The sequence below is a fragment of the Cyprinus carpio genome, chromosome B15 (genome assembly GCF_018340385.1).
Source record: "Cyprinus carpio isolate SPL01 chromosome B15, ASM1834038v1, whole genome shotgun sequence".
In the NCBI taxonomy this organism is placed as follows: Eukaryota; Metazoa; Chordata; class Actinopteri; order Cypriniformes; family Cyprinidae; genus Cyprinus; species Cyprinus carpio.
In genome coordinates, this window is record NC_056611.1 from 15,822,352 (window position 1) to 15,837,379 (window position 15,028).

The 15,028-nt window shown below is 36.2% G+C and overlaps 1 protein-coding gene across 1 annotated transcript in view; it reads right to left on the reverse strand.

Annotated features, from left to right (window-relative positions):
• Nucleotides 1-12,509: 12,509 nt before the first annotated feature.
• The window catches only part of LOC109074237 (sortilin-related receptor-like), a 61,361-nt gene continuing 58,842 nt past the window's right edge, over nucleotides 12,510-15,028 (reverse strand). Inside the window, exons 45-48 of the mRNA XM_042739441.1 lie at nucleotides 14,616-14,722; nucleotides 14,225-14,423; nucleotides 13,930-14,142; nucleotides 12,510-13,014 (exon numbers count right to left, since the gene is read on the reverse strand). Of these exons, the coding sequence (XP_042595375.1) occupies nucleotides 12,947-13,014; nucleotides 13,930-14,142; nucleotides 14,225-14,423; nucleotides 14,616-14,722 (587 nt within the window). The 3' untranslated portion in view covers nucleotides 12,510-12,946. The remainder of the gene's footprint in view (nucleotides 13,015-13,929; nucleotides 14,143-14,224; nucleotides 14,424-14,615; nucleotides 14,723-15,028) is intronic.

Genomic DNA, 15,028 nt, shown 5'->3' on the forward strand with positions numbered 1-15,028 from the left:
CGAAAATGCAAGTCACAGTTTTAGACTGAAGTCATGGAGCGCTCCTGTGTTTCTTTACGTCATTTAATCCCAGTTTGAATAACCGTTTCGATTTTCATGCTACTGAAATAACAATATGCGAAGTCTTGATTGTCTAATCTGTAGGATTTTATGAAAAGGAATTCATAATTGGCCCATGCTTATCCCCTATATTAGGCCTATTCAATATTAATGATAATTATAACAATATTAAGAGCAATAATCAGAAATAATGATTTTTTTTCATGTCATTGCAGCTTCACCCCTTTTTTTTTTCTAGGCTATTTACATTATGTAGTTCTGCTCTCGCCTCTGAGATATGCTAGTCTCGCGAGTTTGTTTACAGGAGCAAAGGAAGCAAATTTTCCTTAATTTAGCAAAGGAAAACCAGTCTCCGCTTGGCTTATATCAAAATCCTCTGACATTTTTCTTTACAAATCCTCATTATGTGCTTCTAATTCGTGACAGGCGTTTTGTTTTGTTCTCTCTCCACGTTCATCACTAATCACGCTCCGCTGATGTCCTACATCATCCGCCGAAACGGCTTCCACGTACCACAGTCAGCAGAAATGAGAAAAAAGTTTTTATAACGTTTGAAATATGGATTTTTTTCTTACAAAAACGCATAGATTCGCTACAGGAGGCCTTTATTCACATCTTGGAGCCATGTGAGGCACGTTTTATTATGGATGTGAGCACTTTATTTCACATCTTCTGGTGTATTGACAAGAAGCACCCACCCATTGTATCGCTTAGAGAGGCTAGGACCATTTTTAATAAAACTCTGACTGGATTCGTCTGAAAGAAGAAAGTCATATACACCTAGGATGCCTCGAGGGTGAGTACATCACAGGCTAATTTTTAATTTTTGGGTGAACTAACCCTTTAAACATGTATCAGAGTTGTGGAGCAAGAAATCACAGGGAATGAGGTGTGTCTTCACTCATTAGTGCTGCCAGATCTTGCTATAAATATGAACATACAGTATAATAAACTTAATACACTTAAATCAAAATCGTTGACGGTGGTTTACTAAAAATTGCAGAAGATAATGAGTCTTTGATTGCTTGTAATATTACTCAGAAATAGTGGGTACCAAGTACACAAGACAGCAAAATGTTGCTATTGTTTTCAGTGTCAGTCATTGCAATTTCGAGAGTGAGTTCCGTTCTATACACACCACAAACTAATTTAAGGGATTCACTCTGGTATTTAAATGTGGTTGTCACTCCTGAAAATTTACATTCAATTGTGAACAAATTCAGACATTCAAATTAAATTTTTTCAAACCCAAAATGTTTAGGGTTTGAAGAGTGTAGTTTATAATGTTCCATCATTAGCTAAACAGCATATTGTAAACACACAACATGATTGCTAAAACATTATAAGAAAAAAATATTGTCAGATTGTTATACAGTAATCTCTTTATTGTCAGACATAGATTTATCAGTAACATTTTACTAGTGTACAGTGCTAATTTTCTGGGTCTTACACCCCAGTAAAAAGGGTCTAGCAATTCCCCTGCTTTTATCCACATCAAAACTAAATGTTTGAATGCATCAACAACGGTGTCTCACACATTCTGTAAGAGAAACAGAATATGCCAAAAACTGACAGACACGGAGCAAGTGTTGATTTTGTTCAACGTAATGTGCTATAAGAGGTTGAAAGTGGCTGGGGGTATTTTTGGCACCACTTTGCATCCTCATACTGCGTGTTAAAGAGGTGCTAACTATACCTCTGTCCTCTGTCCAGAAGTCCTCTGTAAATATTTACAATTAATAAATAAAAAAATCTGCAGCCAGTCCAATAAACATAAGAAGCCTAATACATGGGGAAGGCTTACAGAAGATTAATGTTCTTTTGAAAAAGTGTAAATAGCAAAGAGACGTCCCTTTCGGCTGTTTGTTTGAGATGTCACGCCAACGGTCCAGAAAAGAGGATGGAGCTGGTATCAGGAGAACAGGCTCTTGTTTGTCTTTCTCACGCTCGTTGGCGAGCTAGCAATGTCCCAAATGTCTGGACTCATTTGGCTAAACCTAAAAGGGACGAATAACGGGGCACTGCGGCAGCACTCGCCAGTGTTATTTCTGGAAGTAGCAGGTAAGGAAGATGGGCAAAATGACATCCGTGGTACCTGTCGGCACTTCAGACAGGATGTCGGGATGCCACGGCCATCTTCACAGCGCCGCGGCTCTGATTCGGCAGCTGGGCTGGAGGTGGTAAGCCAGCTCAACTGTGCCCAATGTTTGTGGAGATTTGGCTGGTGCTGATGGAGACTAGGTGACACCTCTCCAAAGCTAAACATAGCAACCTGAGCTGGGCCACGTGTAACAGGAGACAGTGCAGCCCTGTGTGCGCTTCAAAGCTTCGCCATATGTCTGAGAGGCCCGAAGAGGGAGAATTTCGAATATGTATGTCAACTAACCTGTTCATCTACAGCACACGAATTATAACTGATTTTGCCCCAGCGGCCTGTTCCGACACAGCTGGTTTCCATGTTGCTGAGCTTTGTCCTGGCAAGCATTTACCAAATCGACAGGAGTGAAAGGAGAATTAGAATTAAAGGGGGGTGTGTGGCACCTCCATTGTTAGGGAGTGTTAAGTTCTTTTTATTTGTGATGTAATATTTGTCCGTAAGCTCACAGTTAGCACTACTAAGAAGTCCTGTTGCTAGGAGAGGAACAGCACCATTCACTTCTATTGGCTGCAAGGACCTGCGCGATTGGCCAATAAAAATCGCTACTAGACTTGGACAGTGCTGGCTATCCAGACACCATTATATATAAAAATAAGTCTTTAGGGGCAACTTACAGGCAAAACCATTGTGTTTTTTCGGGTGCTGGTCAATTTTGAGATTTTGGTTTATTTTGCTTCCAAAAGCATGTCTTCTTTTAGACTAGTGGAAAAGAACACACCCTAAATACATAATTAAGTGTTTATTATTACACTTTTTCTATTTGCGCCTGTAGATTTCAGTTGCAACTGTAATTCTTCAAAAGCAGCTTTCATAAAACTGTTTTTCCTTCATGCACTTTTCTACCAAACTTTCCAGTTTTGTTCCCACTTTAAAAACTGGTGTATATACTGCATATACAGTACATTCTGAAGGGTTTTACAGAAGGGTTTATTCATATTATTCGTCTGGCTTATATAACATTTATGCCATTTTTTCTTTTTGGCTGTTGACAGTATTTTCTATTTTTATGAAGTGATAAAAATAGATATCTGAAATCTCCTGTGTAAAATGATATTTTGAATCTGCCTTTATCCAATGTCCAGATTCTTGTTTTGGAAATGAATGCAAATGAGTGCATATGTAATTAGATAATGCCTTATTTGCATATTCAAACATAACCTATAATATATATAAAAAAAAAATCTTAATGTACTATGATTAATCAGCTGGAGATGTATGTACATATTTACTTTATTCACATGGTGTCTTAAATCGAAGCATACTCTAATAGATGGTCCAAATTTGACTCAAAATGGGGAAGGAAATACATGAAATAAAATGTTGGGTGTTTTGGATGCCTGTAATTTCAAAGCAAAGTGTTTTCTCCATCTCTTATACTCCCAAAGCCAATGCCAAATCTTTTCAGACTTGCACTTAATGCCCCTTAGTTGGTGTTGTGACAGCAGGACTCCCAATCACAAGAATTTATATGAAAGGGTCAAGGAAGTTACATCACTCTTGAGCAGAGAACAAACCGCCTCCGGCGCTAGGCACAGAGGGAAGTCATGACCCGTGAGAAGAAGGGCCAAATCGCTGTCAGAAACACTAAAAGTAATTTATATTAAGATTTGAAGATGTGAAAGAACAAAAAACATTTTTTCCAGATCCACTTAAACTGACGTAAGACATAAGGTCTCCCACAAATGTGTGCTAAAAATTTACTTGGTAACTTCTCGTCCATTTCTGACATGCCCTTGACCTTCTTCTGCCCCTGCCAGGTGACCTTTCACCTCTTGGAGCTTGCAGTTCAAGAGGCTCCTGGTGTTTTATGGCTGCTAACGCAGACAAACACTGGACACACACAGGCACACAGGGACCATCAGGCCTGTAGAAAGACCAATGATCAGTAAATCTGAGCAGGTGCTTCATATATGAAAATGATAAATATGAATGAGATTCAAAATTAAAATAGACTTCATTATCATATATAATTCAGGATTTGATCAAAGAGATCACAAATGATCCTCAAAAAAAAAAAATGTCATACAATTTTAAAAATTTCTTCTATTTACTATTTGTAAAAGTATTAAATGTAAATAAATCATAATTATTATATATTTTTATAATTGTAATATTTACATTATTACATTCTTTGTCAATTGAAATATCATTACAAATCATCAAAATTGTGCGCATAAATGTTTGATGATTTTAGTAATTAGTTCTGTCAATAACATGCATTAAAAAAGTATATAATAATTAAAAAAAAATAGATAAAAGAACTTAAATCTCCACTACTTCTCTATTAAGTAATATTCATGATTTGGTGCAAAGGTTAAATTTCTTCAACCCTAAAAATATCTCACGTGTTTTCAGAAATAGATACTTTTTTGTTATTCATTTTAATTGTGACATTGTTTATTCTCAGATCATGATGAAAGCTGAAGTCTTGAAACATGAGCTGCACTCTAAAAAAGCTGTTTTGCGATTTCCTTTTTCCAAAAAAAAAAAAAAAGTGGTCGAACAAGGAAAGAAAAAAAGCATCTCATATGAAGTGCTGCAGTGAGCTACACTGTTCATTAGTGAAAGGAAAAGAGCGAGTTTTGTGCTGGTGCACCCACTGCTGGTGTTTCCTTTCAAATGTAGTGCTTTTAGTCGTCTTGATGATCCATCTGTTCTGGCTGTTCTTTATAATCATATAGTTATTTCTAAAAGCAATTATATAATCATTTCTGACAGTAAGAACAATAATCAACAAAATGTGCCAATGGAACAGAAAACAAGACAGAGTCATTTCTACTTTTTCAGAGAATCTATTTTTGGACCTAGAGCTTTCTGTCTGACCTTTTCTCTAAAGACACAGATCCATTACCACACTGACCTCATGTAATTGTTTGTCCCAGTGCAGCTTTGGCATTGTAAAACTTAACGGTCCTTATCTGTACACACTGGACAGCTAACATCAATTACCTTCCCATTACAAACATTGAAGAGGCCGCTGCATTACAGTGACAAGCATGCAGCATCGATGGAAATCTGCTCAAGAAGCTTAGGAAGATTTCAAGAGATTGAGTTTTTAATTTTTTAGATAAAAGTTTAGAAACAGAGAGCAAACCGTTAGGCAGCTAATAAATTTTAGCTGCCTTACTTATTATATATATATATATATATATATATATATATATATATATATATATATATATATATGATATATAATAAGTCATAAAAAAATTTACTGTTGGTATAGCTCTTACAGATAAATATTAAATAATATAATTACAATTATTTGTATTCATTTTTAAATATTTTCTGGATGTAGTATAATGACAGCTGGAACTTTATCTGAAAAGTAACAATTATTTTATCAATCTAAGAATTCTAATGAATTATATAAGTGTTTATATCTGTGCTTAGATGAAGATTTTTTTTTTTTTTTTTTTTACAGGTTTTCTCTTTTTCTCTATTTTTAATTGCCAAGCTATAAAGAATTCTCTATTTAATTAATTATTTTAACAGAAAAGCACCAAAGTTCATTTAATACTGCTATTGGAACTGTTCACTAGATGTCTTCTTTTGTTATAGTTACTCTTCCCTACAAACATAAGGAATAAGGCGCATATGTGACTGAAGGAGCAGAAAATTGAGACATGAGAGACATCTGCTGGTGGTTATGGGAAGCTGCATTATGGTTCAGATTTCCTTCAGTCCCATAACCTTTCAGTTCCATGTCATTTAATTATTTATTATTACATTTTCAGGGTCACACGCAAAACTCATTCTAAGACTCAAATTAGCTGAGTGAATGCTTTTTGAGGGACATATTTCAAAATAAAAATAAGACAAAAATAAAGAAAATGATTAATATTTCCTATCAATTAATCTTGAAAAATTCTGGATTATTGCAATACAAAAAATATATAAATATGAATAGTTTAATTTTTTTAATAGAAAAACTTTCTTTTTTTTAATAAAAAGAAGCGATACATAGGATGATTCTGATTACTGTTTAACAACATAACCTTCTTCATCACTATTTTTGGTGTATGCATGTTTAATTTACAATCAATGCTGAATTCTTCAGATAAACACAGGTTCCAGTTTCTGAAAAGATGCCTTGTGAGATAAAGAGCAGCTCACTGATGAAACATTCTCTGAAGCGTTCAGCTGTGAAACCTCACGCAAGCAACAGCCCTCCATCTGTGTTGGAGGAGTGTTATGTGAGGATAAATAGAGGACGACAAGTTCAAATAAACAGAGACAGGAACATGCCGCGCATAAAGACATCCCACCTCTATAAACATGTCTAATTGTGGTTCAAATAAAGCCCACACATCAATAAACACAGGGCAGAAGGGCCAGAGGCTGGGGCAGGGAAATGAAGCAAACTGTTTGCTTTAGGTTGCCTTATTTTCAGAAATGTCTTTTATTTCATATCATGTGTAATCAAGTAAAAATATGCTGATCTGAGTCAAATTTTCATGAGGTGGAGGAGAAAAAAACATTTGTTCTCGGGTGGCATGGCCTAGTGATTAAAGGATGTGGGCTGTTAACCAAAAGGTTGTAGGATCAAATCTCACGAGAGTGATCAATTATCTATTGTGCACTTGAGTATAGCTGTTAACGCCAGGTCACTGCAGGCGACTGATCCTCAGTATGCACTGTGATTTGCTTTGAATAAATTGTTAAATTAATTCTGTGATCATTTTTGGTACATTCGGGGAATCACATATTAAAGAATAGTTCTCACACATACACACACACACACATACACATACACACAGAGACAGATCAGCATAAAATCACAAAATCACCATAAAAGTTGTCCATACGAATAGTATGATTTATTCCGTCTTTTTAAGTCATGCATTAAGGGGATCCCAAAAAAGTTCAACCAAAAAAGAAAATTATGTCATTAATTACTCACCCTCATGTCGTTCCAAACCTGTAAGACCTTCGTTCATCTTCAAAAAACAAATTAAGATATTGTTTTGAAATCCGAGAGCTTTCTGAACCTGCATAGACAGCAGTGCAACGGAAATGTTCCCAGGCCCAGAAACGTAGTAAGGACATCATTAAAATAGTCCATGTGACCGTAATTTTATGAAGCTACAAGAATACTTTTTGTGCGCAAAGAAAACAAAAATAACGACTTAATTCAACAATTCTTCTCTTCTGTGTCACCGTAGTCCACTATTCATGACAGTACCACGACACATGCGTGTGATAATGCTGATGTCGAACCTGCATACGCTGTGCCTTGTTTAAAAGCAGAGGAATGCACAAATTTAATCTCAGGGCTCTCAAGTCTCACGTATTCAACGTGAGACACACGCATTTCATCCAGTTCACACGCTCTCACACCACACGTTGTATTTCTCACGCTGAGAAGTAAGGGATAACTTGTCTCTCTATATATACAAAAATAGACGAGGCGCAGGAATACGGAGGGAAGTTTTCTGCCGAGTTCATAGCTCTTTTGAGTTATACAGTTAAATGCCACCTACCAGCCAATCAGAAATTAGGATGTTGTTGTTTCTGTGTAAATTAAGTGATTCCGCTGCAAGCACATTCATTACTAAGTAACATGGATGCACGCGCAGAGCAAGATCCGATGAATGCTGTTTTATTTTTATTTTTTTAGCATTTTGATTTTATTATTTCTGAACGAACTCACTTGCCTGTGATAAAATATAGTGAGAGCTGATGTTGGGAAATGTAGTCAAATTCATGCTAAATTATTATTTATGCAGTCTATAATGCTCCAACAACTGCTTTGCAGTCAAGAACTTTGCTATTTGTTGCTGTAACTAATGGAAGTACTAGAGATGTTAGAACAATTCTGATATATGGCTAACTGATTGTTTTGTATTTAGTATAGATGTTAGTAAATTTATTTGGCCCCAAACATGTCAGCTGAACAGCAGTGCTCTTTGTACTATGTACATACTGCACACACACAGTAGGATTGCTGAACTTGCCCTTGTCAAGCTGTGTGTGTGTGTGTGTGAGAGAGAGAGAGAGAGAGAGAGAGAGAGAGAGAGAGAGAGAGAGAGAGAGAGAGAGAGAGAGAGGGAGAGAGAGTACACATTTCATAGTTTTTTTTGTTTGTTTGTTTTTTCTTTGTTTTTTCTGTTGTTTGTTGCACATTTTGATGCCTTGATGACAGATCTAGCGGTTCCTACATAAAGCACTGTGGCTCCTCCACTCAAATGCAGATGCAGAAAGAGTGTTCTCTATGGTGAGTTTAAACAAAACCAAAACTAGGAACAGTTTGGCTCTGAACAGAATGCTGTCATCCATTATGACAGTGAAAATGGCTGGCCTTGAGACACAGTGCTTTAAGTGGGAGACCTCTACCCCTGTCATCAAGGCATTAAAATGTGCAACAAACATTTACAACATTTACAACAGGTAAAAACAGGTACTCTCTCTCTCTCTCTCACACACACACACACACACACACACACAGCTTGATATACATCTGCAGGGCAAGTTCTGCAATCCTACTGTATGTGTACAGTATGTACAATGAGTACTGCTGTTCAGTTGGCTCGTTTAGGACTAAATTTCTTTTTATTTTTGATACAGTCGTTTTTTTTTTTAGATATATAAGTGTATTTATTTTATTTGGATGAATTTGTCTGTCTTTTATCAGATTTACCAGTTGTTTTCATTTCTATTTGTGCTGGTCAATTATGAACAATAGGTAAAATTTGAGTGGCTCCTCCCCTTACAGATGAAATCTCACTCCAAACTTTTGCTATAACTTGAGAGCCCTGCAATCTTAATTTGTGTTCCAAAGATGAACGAAGGTTTTACGGGTTTGAAACGACATGAGGGTGAGTAATTAATGACAGAATTTTCATTTTTTGGTGGAACTACAAAATAAAGTGTTTTTAAACAACATGCCTCTTTCCTGTGTCACCCCCAGCTAAAATATCACAAAGACAGTCCTCACAGATCTATAAAAGTTAAGGCAAGTAGGCTCAACGTGTAGAAGTAGGTTAAATTCAATAAAATGTCCAACGTATTTGGAAAACTTCTAACTTTAGGTTTAGCTTACCTGTCAAGAAGAAACTCTGTAAGTTCGTCGTATTGATTGAAACCCAAACATTAATTCTAATTCTTGCATCTTGTAAAAACACTAAGTTTACCATTGTTTTACCCAGTTGGCTATCTCTTGTGTATTTTAGCAAGTCTTTGAATTTTGCTAGCTCTTTCACACCGGCTAAACACCCTCTGGTTCAGCCTGCTACAACAGTGGCCACGCCCCCAAACTCTCGCTGCCCAGAGGAATAAATGAACATTTTATGGCCCTGATTCTTCCACATATGATAATTATTTATTGCTATTAGCATATGAAGATACTTTGTTTTAAACCAGTATCAATAAATAAATATTTTGGGGGGAAAAAAATAGAAAAGATTCAATTTGAAACCTTTATCACGAATCGCAAATCACTGCTTTCTCATAACTGTTCATAAGTAGGTTTTAGTCATTTTCATTAAAAATAAACGTAGATTTAGCTCTGTATTTCTGTATCATTAGACTCAGAATATACTTTATAACCAGTTTGTTTTTTTTTGGGGTTTTTTTTAGCTTTGCAGACCAGTTTTTCTTTTAAAAAAAATGTAAGTAAATAAATAATTGAATAAAATTTAGCGTTCCGAATAATGTTATACAGTTCCGAAATGGCATTAATTAAGATGAAAAATAATGAAAAAATGTTTTTCATTTTGGAGTGAACTATCCCTTGGCATGGTTCGTACACATTTTTAGGCTACCAGTACATTTCCATGACTTGGTTTTTGAGACAATATTCATGAGCTAAGGCTGACAATACATGGGGCAAATTTTTTAGCAATTTTGCCGGGCAACTTTTTTGGGCAATGTTGCTTGGGCATTTGCCCACTGAGAATGGGTAACAAATTCCTACTTTAGATCAGCCATGGGCCCTGTGTCTCACCTGGTTGCCTGTTGACCCCATCATTAACCAAAGTTGCCCAGCAGCATTGCTCAGTAAGTTACCCATTGTATCATCAGTCTAATGTTCCATTATTTTACAATAAGAATACAAATCTGTTCAAATTTATCATAGCAAATGTTAACTAAAATAAATGACTATTAATGCTTATTGTTTGCTTTCTTTTTGCTTTAATAATAAGCTGCAACTGCGACAGATGTTACTCCACGCAGAGAACATATCATGATGACATCACTGAATATTGTAATTTGTTTAACCAAGATTATCTATTAAACCAAAGTCCCTTTTCTAAAACTTTTACAGGCCTGGAAATTGCTGTTTTAAAATTCCATGACTTTTCCAGGTTTTTCATGACTGTACGAACCCTGCCTTGGACATGTCCAAGTGCAGAAAATGCCCCCAACAAGAGCATAAGAAAGACCCTGCTATCGCTGGAATTGGTCCCAAAAAAACAAAAAAAACCTTATTGAATTTCTTGAATGCTGTGTGAGGTATTGACTATGGGAATTTATTTCCACCGCCACACAAACCAAGAGGAGTCAGATTCAAGGTTTTCCACATTTATTTCAGCATAAGTGATTCATAAAACATCTCAGACTGTACCACTTACAAGTTTCTTATCGTTAAAACCCTCAGTATGCAGGCAAGAAAGATTTAAACATGGCGGTGTCCAATGTCACTGCTATGTAAATTTATTTTTACATCTTATTGACCAAAAATAAATGGGTTTCAAACTGGGCATGACAAATATAGCCACAAATGGTTGCGAGTAAAGAATACAAACAATACAAAATAAAAACGGTGGCTCAGGATTCACACAAGTGCTGCACTGGAACTTTATACAGTGGTAATTCACAATATGTCGATACACACATTTCCTATCACACTATTTCAGTCTTTTTACAATTGTTTACTCTTCTTTTTACTCAAGTCAGTCTTCTGTGAACGTGTGCATGTGTGATCACATTGACATACCGCTACATACTTTACTCAGTGTGTTGTAATAAGGCAATGTGGTACTGAAAAGAACAATTTCACTAAAAACAGCCACATCTATCAACTGAACAGTTTTAATTCCAATTAATAATGGGGTATCATTAATAATGACCACAAGCATTTGAATGTAAACTGGCCATAAACCTCAATTTAAAATCCTTGAACATTAAAGAAGAAGTGGGTAGACCATATCCATTTTCCTTTTTTCTGGTCACCTCAATACAAGATACAAAAAAAAAGAAAAAGAAAAGAAAAATACATTCATAAAGAAATCTTTTAAGCAACACCCGCAATCCAGTTAAAATGAAACATGGATTTAACACATGTACCTCTTCACAACGGTTCGGGAAGGCAAGACGTCTGCTCTACCCCCTGCTTTTCTTAAGCTTGGCACAATAATGAAGCCTTCTGGTCCATTCAGACAAGAGCTGCACAGGCTTCACTGCAATATGGAACTACTGTACAGCACAATAGTCTCAGAATTAAACACACTGCGCTGCCTGTGGCAGTGTGACTGATATATCGCTGGTACATCTACACTAACCCAGTTCCCTGAGAACACTAAAGGACTAAAACCATGACAGCACACAGGATATGCAATATTATAATATTCGCTAGATAAAATGCGTAGGATAAATCAAAGAAGACAGTGAACATATACACTGCATTCCAAATTATTATGCAAGTGACATATCAATAGGATTTCACTACAATAAAGAGTCAGATTTTTGTTTGTGGTGTTTTTCACATCTTTTTAGATAACTGGTATCAATCTCAGACAGGTTTGGTCAATAGTTTGCCAGGTCTTCTTAGGTAAATGGAAACAATACTTAAAGAGGTTGTTCCACATTATTAAGCAAGTCACAGCTGTGATGTGAAAAACAGCACAAACAAAAATCTGATTCTTTATTGTATCGAAATCCTATTGATATGTCACTTGCATAATAATTTGGAACGCAGTGTAGACTAAGCATGGGACTTAATGTGGACAACACTCAAATAACTGTCTTAATTTTGGTCATTCTTTTCTGAAAACAGCTGATAAAACAACCAAAACGGGTTACAGTTTTCACATTTTCAAAAAGCAGAGGGAATAAAATCTATTGCTGCGCAAGGAAATTAACAAATGGATACAAAGTGTAAACAAGGTACCATGGACAAATGCAGGCCTACTGACAAAGTGACACAAATTGAGCATATACAACAAAAATGTGATCCTGTGCAATTTACTGTCAACAGCCTACGTACCGCCTTCCCTTTTCATCAGCATTCATTGGTCCATTTTTCTCACCTGTACACATATGAGGTTTGCTTTTTAGATTTTTTTTTTTGTGTGTGTATTTTTGTACTGATGTACCCATATCTAGATGTTTGTTTTGGCTTTAAGCAAATGCAATGCTCATGTGAGAGTTTGTTGTACAATAAGGGTCTTTTCCCTGTTCAGTGAGTCTGCTGATCAGCTGGCAAACTCCTTCACAGTTTGCTTCAGTTAATGCCTACAAATTCCAATACCCACATATATTATATATAAAAAATAAGTTATTGCGCATCCGAAAAAAGTGCATCTTATTTTCAAAAATATCTCTTTTGCTCCATGCTTTCTCTTCTTCCTCAGGGTCCAGAAACCCAAATCCAGCGTTTTTCTAAGTGACCGGAGGGGTAAAGAGGAAGGGGCTCGATAGCTTGAAGGCATGCCGGATGGGCATGTAAGAAAACATGATGAGGAAGTGGAGTGGGAAGTGAAGGAGGAGGACAGAAGAGTTGTCCAGCTATGCAATCACCATGGGAACGTCATCTGAAAAGCCACTGATCATAGGAGCATCTTCATCATCGTCACCTAAGAAGAGAGGGAACAAAGAAACATCTTATTAGCCAATTTTCACAATGTGGAAAACTTTCAAGTAAAGAAAGATCTGAAGTGAACTAAACTAAAAGTGAACTTCACTGAAATAAAATGAAGTGAAAAGAATTTAACTGAACTGATTTAAAATGGTGAATTAATTAAAAGTTGAATTAATTGAAGTGATTAAACTGAACACAACACAACTGAAGTAATCTGAACTGAACTAAAGTGAATTGAGGACAATTTACCAAACTTAAGTGAACAAATCTAAACCGAAGTTAACTGAACTAAATTTAAGCATACAGAGTTAAACTGAATTGAACTGAAGTCAATTGAGCTAAACAGAAGTGAAATGAAGTGAACTAAACTAAAATGAAGTCAACTGAGCTAAACAAGTGACCTGAACTAAAATGAAGTGGACTAAACTAAACTGAATTTAACTTAAGTGAACTAAATGTGATTTTAACTGTCAACTTATTCAACTACGCAAAATAACTAACTAAAAATGAGCTGAATTACATTTTTCTTTTGTACTAAAGACAACTGAGATCATTTGAATTGAATTTAAATAAACTAAACTGTAGTGAACTTGACTGAAGAGAAACTGGGCTAAACTGAAGTGAACTGAAATAAAATAAAGTGATCTGAAGTAAATGAACTGAACTAAAATAAAACTAAATAGAAGTGAACTTGACTAAAGTCATCTGAGATGAAGTGAAATGAACTCAAACAGTGAAGTAAACTGAACTAAACTCTACGAATCGAACTAAAACAAACAAGCCATCCGATCTAACCACAAGTAAACTGAACTGAAATGAACTGAAGTCAACTGATCTCAAGTGAACTAAACGACACTTCTCTGAAGTGTACTGAAGACAGATTTCATGAAAGGCAGGAGACTGGTCTTACCCAGCTCATCTCCTGAGGAGAAAATGGCAGAGCCCAGACGAGAGTTGTAGTGGCTGTTAGCGAAAGTGGTGAAGCTGTGCTGTAGCCGACGGTGTCTGAGGTAAAGCACCACCAGGCCTCCACACACACCCACCAACAGCAGGAACAACACTGGAACCACCACCGCTGCCATGTCCTCTGATTTACCTGACTGAGGTGAGGCATCGTTTGGCCCTGAAAGACGACATAAGCGTCAAGATCAACAAATGCCTACAAAGATAAAGATGAAAAATGTTTATTGCATAAAAGCTCATGCCTGCTGCTTTGCTCAGTTCATCATATAACAGCACCGCCGCTTCTCCACACAGCTGGTTGTTGAGCAGACAGCGCGCCCGCACTGAGAATGTGTAGTTATGGCCCACCAACAGGTTGCTGATCCGGAAGAATGACTCCGTTGTGTTACCCAGACACTTTGTGGAGTTGCTGACACTGTCATGCATATACACCTCATAGCCCTGAAGGATCAGATGATTATTAGTGAAACCATTTCATAAGTGAACCAAAATGGAAAGTTTCAGAGGAGGAAAAATGTTGTTAAAAGATAATGAAACTTTTTTTTTAAAATCATTATCCACAATAAGACCAGAAATGTTTATTAATTGAGTAAATAAGGTCATTGTGGATTTCCTGTGTGTCTGGTTTCTAACCCTGCTCTCATTGAAGGTCCGGTCCTTCACAGCCAGGCTCTTCCAGAAGAGGAACACATGATCCTGTTCTTCTAAGATCTTGAGGGCCTCAGGTGCAGGCAGAGGAACTGTGCAGAAAAAATACAATACAGCAGGAAATTTTACTTATAGTTGTTAATACGCTACCTCTCAAAAGTTTGTGGTCAGTACAATTTTTTTCTATTGAAAGAAAGTAATTCTTTTTATTGAGCAGGGACCCATAAAATTTAACAAAAGTGACAGTAAAGACATTTATAATGTCAAAGATTTCTATCTCAGAAAAAACCTGTTCTTTTTAACTTTCTATACATCCAAGAATCTTGAAAAAAAAAAAAAGATGGTTTCTACAAACATATTAAGCAGCACAACTGTTTTTAACACTGTTAATAAAAAAT